The 15234-nt window shown below is 42.7% G+C and overlaps 1 protein-coding gene across 1 annotated transcript in view; it reads right to left on the bottom strand.

The window, feature by feature from the left end:
• Nucleotides 1-397: 397 nt before the first annotated feature.
• SECISBP2L (SECIS binding protein 2 like) overlaps nucleotides 398-15234 on the bottom strand; it is a 96183-nt gene continuing 81346 nt past the window's right edge. Inside the window, exons 12-18 of the mRNA XM_077263711.1 lie at nucleotides 12123-12292; nucleotides 8649-8781; nucleotides 8372-8534; nucleotides 6298-6518; nucleotides 5016-5170; nucleotides 3413-3632; nucleotides 398-3238 (exon numbers count right to left, since the gene is read on the bottom strand). Coding sequence (XP_077119826.1) covers nucleotides 2727-3238; nucleotides 3413-3632; nucleotides 5016-5170; nucleotides 6298-6518; nucleotides 8372-8534; nucleotides 8649-8781; nucleotides 12123-12292 — 1574 coding nt within the window. The 3' untranslated portion in view covers nucleotides 398-2726. The remainder of the gene's footprint in view (nucleotides 3239-3412; nucleotides 3633-5015; nucleotides 5171-6297; nucleotides 6519-8371; nucleotides 8535-8648; nucleotides 8782-12122; nucleotides 12293-15234) is intronic.

The following is a 15234-nucleotide window of genomic DNA, read 5'->3' as shown; positions in this document are numbered from 1 at the left end:
TGCTGGAGTGTTTCAGAGAAATATATACCTGGCTACAATCGTACAACCAGCCTCAGATTTATGCATGTCCACAGCTTGAATTTAGTGACAGGTTCCCTTTTAGGGCTTGTCTCAATTGTGTTTGAAGAGCACCGCCCTGCTGCCTCTTGCTTGGCAGTGTGCTCTTGCGCCATTTGAAAGTTCGGACCAGGAGCAAGGTTGCACCAGTGGTCCATAAGATTGGTTCTCAGATGTTTGCAAGCAGAGACAGCTTTGATTCTGCAGCACCGATGGAGTGCTGCAATCCAGCCAGCTGCAGAAAAGTGCTTGCAAATTCTGATAAATTACAGAGGTGGCCAGTAACCTTGGCAGCGAGCCTTAAAAGGGTTAGCTGGGATTTTTTTTTTTGTTTAAGGCTTTGAGGCCAACAACTTACTGGCAGGTAGATACCATTTTCCAGCTTCAGCTGATCTCACATCAACAGAGCAGCTCTTTCACTCCGGTTTCCTCTTTCACCGGGTTGTCACTGATGACATCATGTTGATTAAAAAACTGGTTCAACCCAACGCACCAGAGGGCCGGCCATCAATTGGCATAACATCGGCAGTGATGCCCTGTCGAAAGAGCAGAGTGAAAAAGAAGTTGCTCTGTCGACGTGACATCACCTGAAGCAGGAGAATCGTCAAAAGCAGCGGTGCGTGACCACTCTTAAATGGAACAGATAGTAGCAGGGGCAGAACAAGCATGTAGTTAGAAACTGCCTGCCAGTAAGTTCTTAGCCCCATAGCCAAAAAAAACCCAAAGTTACGGATAACCATTTTATAAATAAATTAAAAAAATCTCTAACATTTTTTTTATTCCGAAGAAAGCTACTTTTTAATAAGAGGTACATTGAAAAATAGCTTTTTGTTTTTACAAACATTTTGCAATTACAACCACTTATGGTCTTATGAAAACCACTGTCATTGAGACACAATGACCACATAAAGGACTCTACATGTTTTACTAAATAAGTATAAGAACATAACTATAGGTGTCTAAAGCCCTAACCTGCAATATAAAGTTCCTGAAATCTCTGACCGAGGGGCAAAAATGTATTTTTTTGTAGAGATACTGAATTATGTTAACATGAGATAACTTGATGTACGCATTTGTACTGCAGACTTGACAGTACTGCAAAAAAGCCTTGATGGAGCTCAGGCCGTACACCGCCAAGCATTGGTAATGCATTAGACTTGCTTGCAGTAAAGGCAGCCATAGCTGATAAATCTGCATCAGACATGATCATCTATCACAAGACACATGGGGCCTTCACTGTACCAGTGGATCTGATCCTACTCTTTTCTATGAGAAAAGCTTACTAGCAGCCCCTACATGGCCTCCAAATTGCTTCAATTGTTATTTTGGGCAAAAAAGTCAGGAAATGCTATATTACAATTAATTCAGCTATAATGCCAAAAAAAAAAAATGATGCCACAGAGATTTACACTTTCTCCATACAGCTCTATGGACACCCTTTCCTTCCCTCATTCAGCCCCTCGACAACTTAAGATTTCTCCAACATTGCTACTTAAGCCCTATTTAGTAAAATGTGCAGAGCCACCTTAATGCTACACCACGTGACATGGTTGCAAATGATCTGTTTTTACCCAATTGTGCATTATCACATTTCATCAGTTTATTTTTATCTGTATATTTTTCAAAGGATCAATAAATTAGTTGCAATTGCACATCCCAAAAAAACCTACTATGTTCTAAAGCTCCTTTACATTGAGCTTTAACAATTTCATTAAAGTTGAAAGAAAAGCTTACAACTAGATCAGAATGGTATCGCTATTCTTAAAATGAAAATTTCCAAAACTAAAAGAAAAAAAAAGCCAGAAAAGTTATACTATGACAAAACTCCTTAAAAGTAAATGCAAAACATAATGTGTGTGAAATGCTATATTAATAGATATGTACAATAAATTAATAGTCTGTGTACACATAAAAGGACAATACTTTTTGAAATGTTTCTTTCCAAGACTAATGGGTTCATTATGACTTACTGCACAGATGCAAGAATACCTCCGCCTGGATCAACGGTTCAACACTGAACTCAGAGGATGAGAACATTGTCCTGACGGAAAGCTATAGGAATAAGACAACCTACTGCTTCTGAGGATCCATTCTAAACCTGGTTATAAATATGAAAGTTTAAGTGGTCAATGGAAATGTCTACTTTTGAGCAGAACAGAGCGACAATATAATGTAAACATGGCCACCGTAAGACACAAACCCACAACAATAGTGTCATTTGTAAAAATGGATTCCATTAACCCAGATGTAATCAATGTGATATCCAGCATGTCAGATACCAACAATTATCTACAGGTATCTTACCATATGGAAAGATGATAATTTTACTTATTTTGTGATATTCATACCCATTGTTGAAGGAAGGCAAAGAGCTGGAAAATCCAGAAAACACTCCCTAATGCTGAAGTGGAGGAAAAGCAGCAATTCAGCTGGACATTAAAACAGGACAACATCATTTGTAGGGAATCAGGTATAGGTTAACATTTACGCAGTGCAAAACATTGAGATGAACTAGGTATGGAAATGCCTGCAACTCTCCCAAAAGCAAAGTTCTGTGAGTGGACCGATTCCTGAGTTTGTTTCATTTACATAAAATGCGTTAGAGCTCGCTTGTAATAAAGACTTCGCACCATTTTGTGTATGTGCGCCATTTCTGACCAGCTATACTTCTAGATATTCTCCACGGTGTCCTCTTCACTTTGTTCAATGTTATCTTCCTCCGGACTATTCACAAGCTGCAGAGTCTCCATAGTTCGCTGGGTTTCTGATACCCAAGACTCTATTCTGCTGACTGAAATAGGTTCCTGGGGATACTCATCATCATCTTCCTCCTCATCATCATCTTCATCCAGCATTTCGGGCACCAGAGTACTTGTTGTGCTTGTCATGGAGGAATTGAGGACATCTCTGCCACTACCATCCCATGATCCAGTTTCCGTGCTCTGCTGAGATGCCCATTCCAGATTGTCATCTGGTTTTGCTTCTTCTTTGTCAACCGGAGCCATCTTGCCAAGTTTAGAAACTGAGGTAGTGCTACCAGGACCCAAAAGTGGTTTGTGCGCATTCTTATCAGACTGAGCATTAATAGTGTGATGTGAAGTGGTTGTTCGTACTGAAGAATCTTCATTTTCAGAAGCCTCAAGTCCATCAGATGTTTCCACCATACTTCTCCAATTGGTTTCTGCAAAAGTAAAATGCTTATGTTAATTTTGCCAGGTGCTAATACCACTGACATTATCTGCAAGCCACTTAACTATGTGTACAAGGACTAGTCCAATGGAAGCAGGGCAGGGTAAAAGCCGCTACACATAAATATATCCCTGAATGGACTCTTATTACACCCCCAAAATCTTACCATAATCCTTCTCATTGACTTCGGAGATAGGTTCAGAGATGACGCTGCAAAATGAAATTGCACTGGCGGCAGAGGGGTTACGTGAATGACCCATGTGGTGTGGGACCTTTTTAACGTTTTTCAAAGCTTCTTCAGCTTGCTCCTGCTCCATTGAAGACACCATATCTTTGTAGGCTTTTCTAGCTTCTTCCGTCAGAGAGACCAGGTTGTTAAATAAACTCTGGGTTGTAAAAAAAACAAACAAAAAAGCATTCAAATTTAACCAAAAAGAACGTAGGTTATCATTTGATTACTTGGAGTATATGGTGAAATTAATGATCTCCCTACTTAAGCCTGTGGCTGGGCTTCAGAGTCCTTGGCTGCCATGATAACTCATCAGGTCCCTATGAATGCATTGAGGGAAGGCTGACTGGTGACTTAAAGGGCCACTGTCACCCCCTCCAGCCGTTATAAACTAAAAGAGCCACCTTGTGCAGCAGTAATGCTGCAGTCTAACAAGGTGGCTCTTTTAGTTTTTGATTCATTTATTACCTCAATAAAGCGTTTTAAAAATTGGCCACACATACCAGATATTGTACCAGGAGGCGGTCCGAATCGTCCTCTATCAATCTTCCAACTGCCGTCACTCTTCTCTTCAGGGCCGATGGTACCCGCCCCCTTCGCGTTGTTGCTTCTTAAATCCGGCGCCTGCGCTGTGCGTGCCTGCCTGGGGCCTGCGCAGTGTTCTTTGTCAGTCACATCTCAGATGCCGGGTGCCTGACTGCGCCCTGTTACTGAATCCCTGCCCCGCACTGTGTTATTCATTATGCACAGTGCGGGGCTGGGGTTCCTGGGAAGGCGGGGGAGCGTCAGAGATGGGAGAGCGTCCGAGATGGGGGAGCGCCTGAACAGCGCAGTGCGCATGCCCAGGAATGCCAGCCCCGCACTGTGCATAATGAATAACACAGTGCGGGGCGGGGATTCAGTAACAGGGCGGCCGCACTGCCCGCACAGGCGCAGTCAGGCACCCGGCATCTGAGATGTGACTGACAAAGAACACTGCGCAGGCCCCAGGCAGGCACGCACAGCGCAGGCGCCGGATTTAAGAAGCAACAACGCGAAGGGGGCGGGTACCATCGGCCCTGAAGAGAAGAGTGACGGTAGTTGGGAGATTGATAGAGGACAATTCGGACCGCCTCCTGGTACAATATCTGGTATGTGTGGCCAATTTTTAAAACGCTTTATTGAGGTAATAAATGAATCAAAAACTAAAAGAGCCACCTTGTTAGACTGCAGCATTACTGCTGCACAAGGTGGCTCTTTTAGTTTATAACGGCTGGAGGGGGTGACAGTGGCCCTTTAAAGGATCACCCTACCCCCATGATCTAACCACTTAGATGCCTCTGTCAATCTTAGACAGAATCATTTAAGGGGTTAAATAACAGCAATTGGCGCTAGCTAGATCGCGCAGATACAATCCACACTGAAAATCTCTAGCAATTGCACATTTTGAGAATCTCCCCTCATTGATATCCCAATATATTAATTGGGGACTTTTGATTGAAAAATAATATAAACAAAATTAAAAATTAACAAAACAAAACAGTATTTTATTGTAACTCACCTCAGCCCCAGAGTAACTGAAGATACCTACAACACTGACAGGCACCAACTTGTTCACACATCGCCCTAGAGCTTTTCGTCCCAGGGCAAAAACAAATGGAATTTCTTGCTCTCTTGCCATGGCTATTACATTATAGAGAGCCTCATCCAATCCACCTAAGTAAAAGCACAAGAGACCCTCAGTCAACTACACAGTCAGTAATAATGCTCATCATGAAGTGCAATAAAGCAAAAAAATACTTTTGGTCACTCAGACTCCCACTAAACATAATGAAAGGACGGCTGTGTCTACTTATGAGGTAGTGATACACACGAGGTCCCCAGCACTTCTGAACTAGCCTATTACCGTACCTTATTTTGGGACATGTGATTATTGATTTATGTGCGGCTCTATAATTTTTGGGGGATATGACATTACATTGTATTCTATAGAATAAAAATTAAAAAAAAAAAAAAGAGGTTGCCTAGCCTCAGAAAAAAAGGCTGCAGTCACTGATTACAGACTGTGGAACTGCATTCAACACATGCCAACTAGTCTTACCTAGATTCTCTCAACAGAAGAGAATTGAGACACGCAGGAGTCTAGTAGGTGCATGACCGCAAGTATGCAAATCGTGTACATGCTTTCACAATGCTGATTTTTAAGTATTTATCTTTTGATGTAGTACTGTCTTTTCAGTGCACTTCTACAAAGTTAATGTCTATTTTTCATCTCTATCAGACAGTGTACATACTAGAGATAAGCAAAAAGATTTGCAAAACTGTGGTCCAGTAGCCACGTCGGTAGTCCATGGCTGTCAGACCAGAGCCCTGTGAACTTCCTCCTACCTGCCAGCATTAGTATAGGTTCTGATTGGTATGTTACACTGCAAAGATGATACTGCACCGGGCCTACTAATCAGTGAGGCACTGTGGATGCTAACTGGTAGGAGAAGGTTCACTGGGCTCTAGTCCAGAAACAAACAACACAGCCACCAGACCAAGTCCAGTGCATACGTTGTGTGAGTGTTCTCTTTGAACGTGTTCCCTAATTACTTCCTTTGGTACATGTACAGTCCCTTGTATATACACTGCTGTGACTGAAAGTATGAAGGGGGCCTGGTCTCACTGAAGCATCAAGGCCCATTCACTCTGCTGTAAGTTTAGGGTTCCAAGAGCAGCTCCAAGGATCAAACATCGGTGGCTTATTCTGGGGTCAATGTTTGCCTCCTGAGTGTAATGCCATATTCTGCAGTTCACACCTTAGGCTGAAGGCATTACGATTGCTGTACAGCACATCATACCTTTCGACTGAATTTTCTCACAGTTGGGAGAGATAATGACACACTTTATTTTATTCAACTTCATGTGCTTAGTGACTTCTCGCAATCCCATCACAAGTCTCCTCTTTGATTTGGCTTTGACAGGGTCTTTCTGGTACACACGCTCTTGGAAGCTGACCAGTTCTTGCAGTAATACGGTCACACATTCATCTATTTCTTTACTCAATACTTGATTGCAGTATCTGTAGGACAAGAAAGCGTACATCCGATGATAAAATAAAGAAACTCTAGGCATAACTAAATCATATTAAACAATTCAGCTACTGCTAAACAATACACACATGACAGTAACATTATCTACATGCATCATATTTAAATACAAATGAAGAACTCACTTGACAGGAAAAAATATTTAGGCATCAATGTCTAGATGAACATTCAGCTCAAATGTTGAAACTTTGCCTCAAGCCTTGAGAAAAGCTGTAACATTTGAGCTAAATTTCAACTGTCCGATTCAAACTGACCAACTGAGTGTTGGGATTCCTTGGTTTCGTTGATGAAAAGGATCTGAAATCAAGGTAGTTTGTGCTTAGACTTGTACAAATTGTTGCTTGAGGCTAAGTGCACACGTCGCAGAATTGCCGCGGAAATTTCCGCGGCAATTCTGCAACTCCTGCCGCGGGTATATCGCATGTGGAATTGGCATGCATATTCCTCCTAAAAACTAGCGTTTTGCAAGCATAATTAGCTTGCAGAATGCTAGTGTTTTCCAAGCGATCTGTAGCATCACTTGGAAAACTGATTGACAGGTTGATCACACTTATCAAACATAGTGTTTGACAAGTGTGACCAACTTTTTACTATTGCTGCTGCCTATGCAGCATCAATAGTAAAAGATATGTTAAAAATAATTAAAAAAAAATAAAAAAAAATGGTTATTCTCACCTTCCGAAGGCAGCCGATCTCCTCAGCGGCTTCCGTTCCTATAGTTGCTTTGGGTGCAGGACCTGCGATGACTGCGAAAGCATCCATGGGAATGGAAGCGGCCGCGTGCACCGCTGAGAGGCGGGAAGACTCCGGGGGCCATCAGAAGATGAGTATATCACTATTTTTTATTTTAATTCTTTTTTTTTTTTTTAAACAATTATATGGTGCCCAGTCCGTGGAGGAAAGTCTCCTCTCCTCCACCCTGGGTACCAACCGCACATGATCTGCTTACTTCCCGCAAGGTGGGCATAGCCCCATGCGGGAAGTAAGCAGATCAATGCATTCCTAGGTGTGCGGAATCCCCGTGATTCCGCAAATTTAATGAACATGCTGCGTTTTTTTCTGGAATGCGATTCCGCTCAGGAAAACAACGCAGCATGTGCACAAAAAATGCGGATTGCATTCTATTAAATAGGATGCTTAATATGAGCGTTTTTTTCGCGGTTTTATAGCGTTTTTACAGCGAAAAAAACACAAAAAATCTGCTACGTGTGCACACAGCCTTAAAGTAATCTTTCAGCAGGATTTCAAACCCAAACTATTTATATGTGGATGCAGCTCTTTCAAAGACAAGTGCAGCAATACCCTTACCTAGACCATCTGTTCCTCCATTACTGAGAAATCAGTGTTTGAATTAAAATGCAAAAGAGGATGTAGATCTGAAGCCTGTGTCACTCCAGCTCTATTCCCCACCCAGCCTCGCCTCCTCCTACTGGACTGACAGCTTCTATGTTGCAGATCTATAGCCATTTACATATCTATCCAACACCGATTTCTCAGTAACTGAGGAATGAACTGCCATGTAAAAGGTATTGCTGGACTTGGCTTTGATAGAATTAAATGCACATGTAAACAGTTTGGGGTCTGAAATCCTGCAGACAGATTCCCTTTAAACTATGTACAATATGTCGGAGGGGCATAAATATTGAACTGTATATCACATGAAAAAAACATGTCTGCTTTCTTTCAGAGTCCCACACCTGTCCACAGATAGTTGCAAAGCTGCACCCTGAGGCCCATTCTCTTCCATGAAGAAGAGCTGCAATACAAGACACCACCACGGACAGATACGAAGGTCATCTAGATTATCACAGTTATTGTTACTTACTCTCTGAACCTTTTGCTGTGAATTTTGGTGATTGCAGATGAGGCCATGGGGCTACCGATGCCAGAACTTGCTGGTGATCCCTGAGATACGGGCGTCATGCAGTAAGGAGAGTTCTGACTTGCTGGAGACAATGAAGTATCGCTTGGTGCACTCAGACCAGCTTCTAATCAGGAGGTAAAAGTAACATTTTTAAGAGGAGCAGATTCAAGTATAGATGCTCTTGTAAACTATGCATGCCATCTCCTAAGAAGGTGGCTTAGATGCCATTTTGAGTTACCATCTTGAGATGCCAGCTCTTCAGATTGATCCTCAGTGAAACTTAAAGACATGTCTTTCTGTTCATCTGAACTAAGTACATTCTGATCCACTGTCAAACGTCCTTTCTTTTCTTCTCTTTCTTTCAAGATTATCTAAAAGAAACACATAAGTGATCACTTAGAAATCCAACTAATCAAATATACACCAAAGCTACAACCCTCCTGAACAGCTGCCAGGAATGTGTATCTGAGAACACACTTAGAAAAAAAAGACAATACATAAAACATACTGTATGTATAAAATATTAATATGCAAAACATACCTCCTGTGATAATGCTTATTATATCAATTAAGCCAGATGAAAGAAAAGCTGAAAAATAGCTCTGGTGTCATAGGCTATGAGCCATATTGGGCAAAAAAATCCACCCGCAGAAAATATAAACAGAGCTGCAGAGTGAGAGTAACTGCAGACCGTGTACTTCTTGTTGTGATCAGGTGATGGATGGGGACATGGATTATATTATAATATATACACAGACCTCCAATGATACAGCATTTGTTCTTAGAAAAGTCGTTATGAGGATGATCAGAACTGATCGTGTTCAGAATATCCAGTCCAATGCACTTACAGCGCCCCAACCGGTAGTGACTCTGAAGTTACGTCAAATTTCACAAGCAGAGCTACCCGTTTCTCTGCCCAATATAGCTCACAATGTTATTGAGGATATCACAAGCTTTGTGTATACAGTAATGCAGCTGGCATACATTCATGCAGTACACACTTTACCCTGCACTGATGTTCTAAAACATCAATGCAGAGTAAGCAGATTGCACAAGATTGTGCAGCTGCATTGGAGAGAAGGGGCAGGCAGCTGGCAGACAGACAGCCAAGCTTCCCATAGAGAAGGCAGACATGGTTTATTACCATCTCTGTCTTTATCGCAGTATATACCACGTTGAAGAAGCGATGTGTACGCAGTATAGGAAGCATTTCCTCCTCCAGGCTCAGTGATCCAATTGCTGAGTGTATGTAGTGAGCAAGAGCTGCCGGATTCTAAGAAACCCAGTCAGCCGGATTTCCCCTATAACTGGGGTTAACCTACCAGCCCCAATTACAAAGGAAATCCAGAATAAATAGAATGTATTAATAGGTTAAAATGCCCCAAATATTTGAAAGATAAAAAAAATAAATTGTGTCCAACGTGTTCACCATAAAAAAGTGAAACAAAAATTAAGCTCCATGCATCACAAAAAAAGAGCCAAAATTAATTTGGAGATTCAAGTAAAAAAAAAAATTTGAGTCATTAAATGTACATATAAGATATCACCATAAAATATGCCTGGTAAGAAATGGAGGAAGATCACCTTATCCTAAACTGGTTAATAGGCATAAGCAGAGGAGATATAGATGTTACACATATTTCATAGATTAGTGTTTTGTTTGTAATTCAAAAGGGGAGACTACGGTAACTGCACTTCCTAATTTTTTAAATGCGTTACATTTTATAGCAAAACCCCATTTCTGTGGGATCAGACAGGCAACAAAACCCTTGCATAAAAAACGCAACGTGTGAACATAGCATATGTTAATTATTGTGATAAGAGTTTTTTCACGGCTAACATTCATACCTATGAAAGGCTATGGTATTGTTCACAAGTTCTATTTTATTTCCTCGGACCCAGTGGTCCGAACAAAAGCAAGGAGGATTGTCAGGTATTAATCTGGATCAGAAAGGCCAATGCCAAGGTCTATGGGTCCATTTAGGCGAAAGGAGAAAAAAAAAAATCACTGAAGTCTGAATGAGCCCTAATCCATGTTCTAGACCAGGAATCCCCAACCCGTAGCTCACGAGCCACATGTGGCTCGCCTGCCCCTGACATGTGGCTCGCCGACGATCACAGAGAAAAAGTCCCTAGGGAGCCGCCCCGCTGCCTGTAATACCCACCCACGGCGGGCGTCAGCACCCGGGCAAGTGGCGTGGCCCTAAGCAGGCAGGGGGCCCCCTTGCCGTCGGGGACACTGACGTGCTATAGTGCCGGCCCCCCGCCTCCTCCGGGCCCCGGCACTTGCGATACTTTCCTCTCCCGCTTCCAGCGCTGCAGCGTCTTCCATCCTCTGACTGTGACGTTCAGGTCAGAGGGCGCGATGACGTCACCAGTGTGCGCCCTCTGCCTGAGCAGTCACAGCGCAGAGAGCAGGAAGACGCCGACGTTGAGGAGTCCAGAGCAGAGCAGCGTCAAGCAACGAGAGGTGAGTATTTCATTTTTTTTTATATTTGGAGCAATATATGGGGCCAGTAACATATGGAGCATCCTATGGGGCCAGTAACATAGGGAGCATCCTATGGGGCCAGTAACATAGGGAGCATCCTATGGGGCCAGTAACATAGGGAGCATCCTATGGGGCCAGTAACATAGGGAGCATCCTATGGGGCCAGTAACATAGGGAGCATCCTATGGGGCCAGTAACATAGGGAGCATCCTATGGGGCCAGTAACATAGGGAGCATCCTATGGGGCATCTTATGGGGCCAGTAATATATGGAGCATCTTATGGGGCCAATTCCATATGGAGCAGTATATGGGGCCAATTCCATATGGAGCAGTATATGGGGCCAATTCCATATGGAGCAGTATATGGGGCCAATTCCATATGGAGCAGTATATGGGGCCAATTCCATATGGAGCAGTATATGGGGCCAATTCCATATGGAGCAGTATATGGGGTCAATTCCATATGGAGCAGTATATGGGGTCAATTCCATATGGAGCAGTATATGGGGTCAATTCCATATGGAGCAGTATATGGGGTCAATTCCATATGGAGCAGTATATGGGGCCAATTCCATATGGAGCAGTATATGGGGCCAATTCCATATGGAGCAGTATATGGGGCCAATTCCATATGCAGCAGTATATGGGGCCAATTCCATATGCAGCAGTATATGGGGCCAATTCCATATGGAGCAGTATATGGGGCCAATAATATATGAAGCATCTTATGGGGCCAATTCCATATGGAGCAGTATATGGGGCCAATTCCATATGGAGCAGTATATGGGGCCAATAATATATGAAGCATCTTATGGGACTGTTAAAGGGAATTGACTTTTAAGATTGCTACTTCCAATAGGTGACACTAGAGTTCAACTTGCATAACAATAATGTAAAATACATAAGGATAGAGTGAAAGCGAAAATCTACATATTATTTGTGCCTTCTCTAGGTTTTTCTATGACTATCTGCATTGTGGCTCTCGACCAACTTTCATAGCGGAATGTGGCTCTCAAGGTAAGAAAGGTTGGGGACCCCTGTTCTAGACATAGAAGCACAAAATACTTCAAGTTTGGCTTTGCAGCACAGACCAACTTGTCCTCAGTGTGCTAAACATGCCACTGCAACACTCTTTCCAGATCACAAGGAGTTGTACTAAAGTAACTTTTCTATTTCCATTTTCACATAACATGACACATTCATAATTCATAATGACTCACCTTCTTTAGAGGAGTTGGGCGTTTTAATTTTGGAATTTCTTTTTCTTTCCCCCTTTTCATCCGGGGTGCAGTGGAATCCAATGGGTTAGGGGAAGCCATTGGTGCCTGGCTATTCATGAAGAGATTTCGGTTTGTGTGCTCTTTGGTGTGAAATGGCACAGTGCTGCCAACTAAAGTAAACATTTGTTTGATATTGAAAAGATTTGAAACAGTTTCACAAGTTATAAAAATAATCAGTAATATTAACTATTATCACACAATATGTAAGTAGCACAGCAGATAACTTGTTAACAACCTATGAGGTACACTTTATTCATAGGTGGTTAAGCAAAGTATGAAGCCTCCTCAGGAGCGGAGCCTGCAGCAGATGCCAGCTGTGTAACACCCCTGTAACTACAGACAAGAATGCGCTCTAATCACATCAGTACAACTTCATTTCCGCTGTCAATCTCTAACAGTGGCATTTAAAGGACAACATTGCTGGTGTGTTAGAGACTGACAGTGGTACTGTAGGTGTAAGGGGATTAAGAAAAAACAAGGATACGGTATATATTTATATATTTAATTAAAATCACCTCCAAATAATGTATTTGGTATGGTCATATCTGAGAAGTCGGTTTATTATTCCCCTTCACAATTTCACTGCACTTTGAATTTGCTTTACGGCACATTATATGGTAAAACAAATGGTTTGATTCAAAATTACAGCTAGTCCCGCAAAAGAAAAAAAAAAAAAAAAAAGAATGATATGGCTATATCAACAGAAAAAAAAAATGACGGCTTTCAGAACACACAGGGAGGAAAAAACAAAAAGCACAAAAAACAAGAAAAGCGTATTTGGAGCAGAAAAGTCAAAGACAGCAGGATGTGAGTGACCTCACAGTCAGCTCCGCTACATCTAGAGATGGCAGGTTGCATGATGCGTCCATACAGCCTGTCATTCAGCAGAGTGGACCCGAACCCCATTCACTTGAATGGAGGGCCCGACAATAGAGTGTTTGACACAATGTCATATGCATGACAACGCGGCCAACATCGCTTCTGATCAGCGGTGAAACCATCCCCATTGGTCAAAAGAAATTATGAGCGCTCAAGCTGTGATTGGAGGTGTACAGTTTACCTCCGCTCCCATCATACGACACCTGCTGCCACTAATAACAGTGAGAGCAGGGGTGGCCGTGGGAGTATTCATTAGCCGGCTCCTGCGCTGTAAATAAATCTTTTAAAAAATGGCGTGGGTTCCCCTGTTTTTTTGATAACCAGCCAGGCAAAACTGACAGCTGGGGGCTGCAACCCTCAGCTGTCAGCGTTAGCAAGGCAGGTTTTCAAGAATAGAAAGGCATCCATGCTGTTTTTTTCAATTATTTAAATAATTAAAAATAAAAAAAAATCGGAGTGGGGTCCCTCTCATTTTTGATAACCAGCCTTGATGAAGCAGACAGCTGGTATTCTCAGGCTGTTAAGGGATTATGGATAATAGGCCTCCCCAGCTTTAAAAAAAGCAGCCCGCAGGCAACCAGAAAAGGCACATCTATTAGATGCACCAATTCTGGTGCTTTGACCGGCTCTTCTCACTTGCCCTGTAGCGGTGGCAAGTGGGGTTCATATTTGTGGGGTTGATGTCACCTTTATATTGTCAGGTGACATCAAGCCGACGGATTAGTAATGGAAAGGCGTCTATAAGACACCTATCCATTACTAATTACTACACAGCCAGAATAAAGTCTTTTATTAGAAATAAAACAAAACAAACAGTTTTACTTTTTTTTATTTAAAAATAAAAAACACAGTTATATTCACCTAACTTTTAATTTCACCGAAGCCCTCGTCTTCTGTAATAAAACGAAAATAAAAAAAATAACAATATCCCTCACCTGTCTGTCGTTCTGTCCCACGCTGTAATCATGTCTGGGGGAGAAATAGTTTTCAACCTGGAAGGTGTCAAGATGCGACTGTCCAGGCTGAGAACCAATTGGAATGAGCTGCTGCGAGTGCAGCCTCAGTGATTAGCGGTGACGTCACTGAGGCTGCGTTCCCAGGTAGGCTGAACTTTGGTGACCTCAGTAAGATCCCCACAGAACGATGGAAGGTGAAGGACATTGTTGTTTTTTTAATTTTAATTCTCTTGAAGGAGACAATGGTGTCGGTGGAATAGGCGAGATCATAAGTACGGTTTAATTAAGATTTATTAAACTAGTCTGTTTCTTTCTTTCAATTAAAAGGACTTAATTCTTGGTGTGTGTGTTTTTATACAATATGACAATGGGGTTAGTAATGAGAGTGTCTTATTGACGTCTCTCCATAGCTAACCTCGTGGCTTGATGTCACCTGACAATACAACGGTGATATCAACCATCCAACTATCATGCCACTGCTACAGGACAAGTGGGAAGAGCGACGCTATGTGCCAGAATTGGCACATCTTAGGACGCGCCTTTTCTGAGGCGGCTGAGAGCTATTTTTAGCCTGGGAGGAGGCAGTATACGTGGCCACTTCCTACGCTATTAATTTCAGCCCCCTGCTGTCTGCATAGCCTTTGCTGGTTATTAATTATAGGGGGACCCCCACGTCATTTTTAGGGTCCCCCATTTTAATAGCCAGTAAAAGCTAAGTATACAGCTGTGAGCTGATATTAAAGGGAATCTGTCAACTAATTTTGGCCCTATAAACTGCGGCCACCGCCATCAGGGGCTTATCTACAGCATTCGGTAATGCTGTACATAAGCCCTGATGTAACCTGAAAGATAAGAAAAACAAGTTAGATTATACTCACCCAGGGGCGGTCTGGTCCGATGGGCATCACAGATCCGGGTCTGGCGCCTCCCAGCTTCATGCGATGAAGTCCTCTTCTTTGCTTCCTGTCGCGGCTCCTGCGCAGGCGTAGTTTATCTGCCCTGTTGAGGGCAGAGCAAAGTACTGCAGTGCGCAGGCACCGGGAAAGGTCAGAAATGGCCCGATGCCTGCGCACTGCAGTACTTTACACTGCCGTCAACAGGGCAAATCAGTAGGCCTGCGCAGGAGCCACAACAGAAGCAATGAGGATGACAACATCGTATGAAGATGGGAGGTGCCGGAGCGGGACCTGTGACGCCCATCGGACACGAACCGGGAC

The sequence above is a fragment of the Ranitomeya variabilis genome, chromosome 5 (assembly GCF_051348905.1).
Source record: "Ranitomeya variabilis isolate aRanVar5 chromosome 5, aRanVar5.hap1, whole genome shotgun sequence".
NCBI lineage: Eukaryota > Metazoa > Chordata > Amphibia > Anura > Dendrobatidae > Ranitomeya > Ranitomeya variabilis.
Note: the sequence above shows the minus strand (reverse complement) of the source record. Positions and strands in the feature narration are given on the sequence as shown.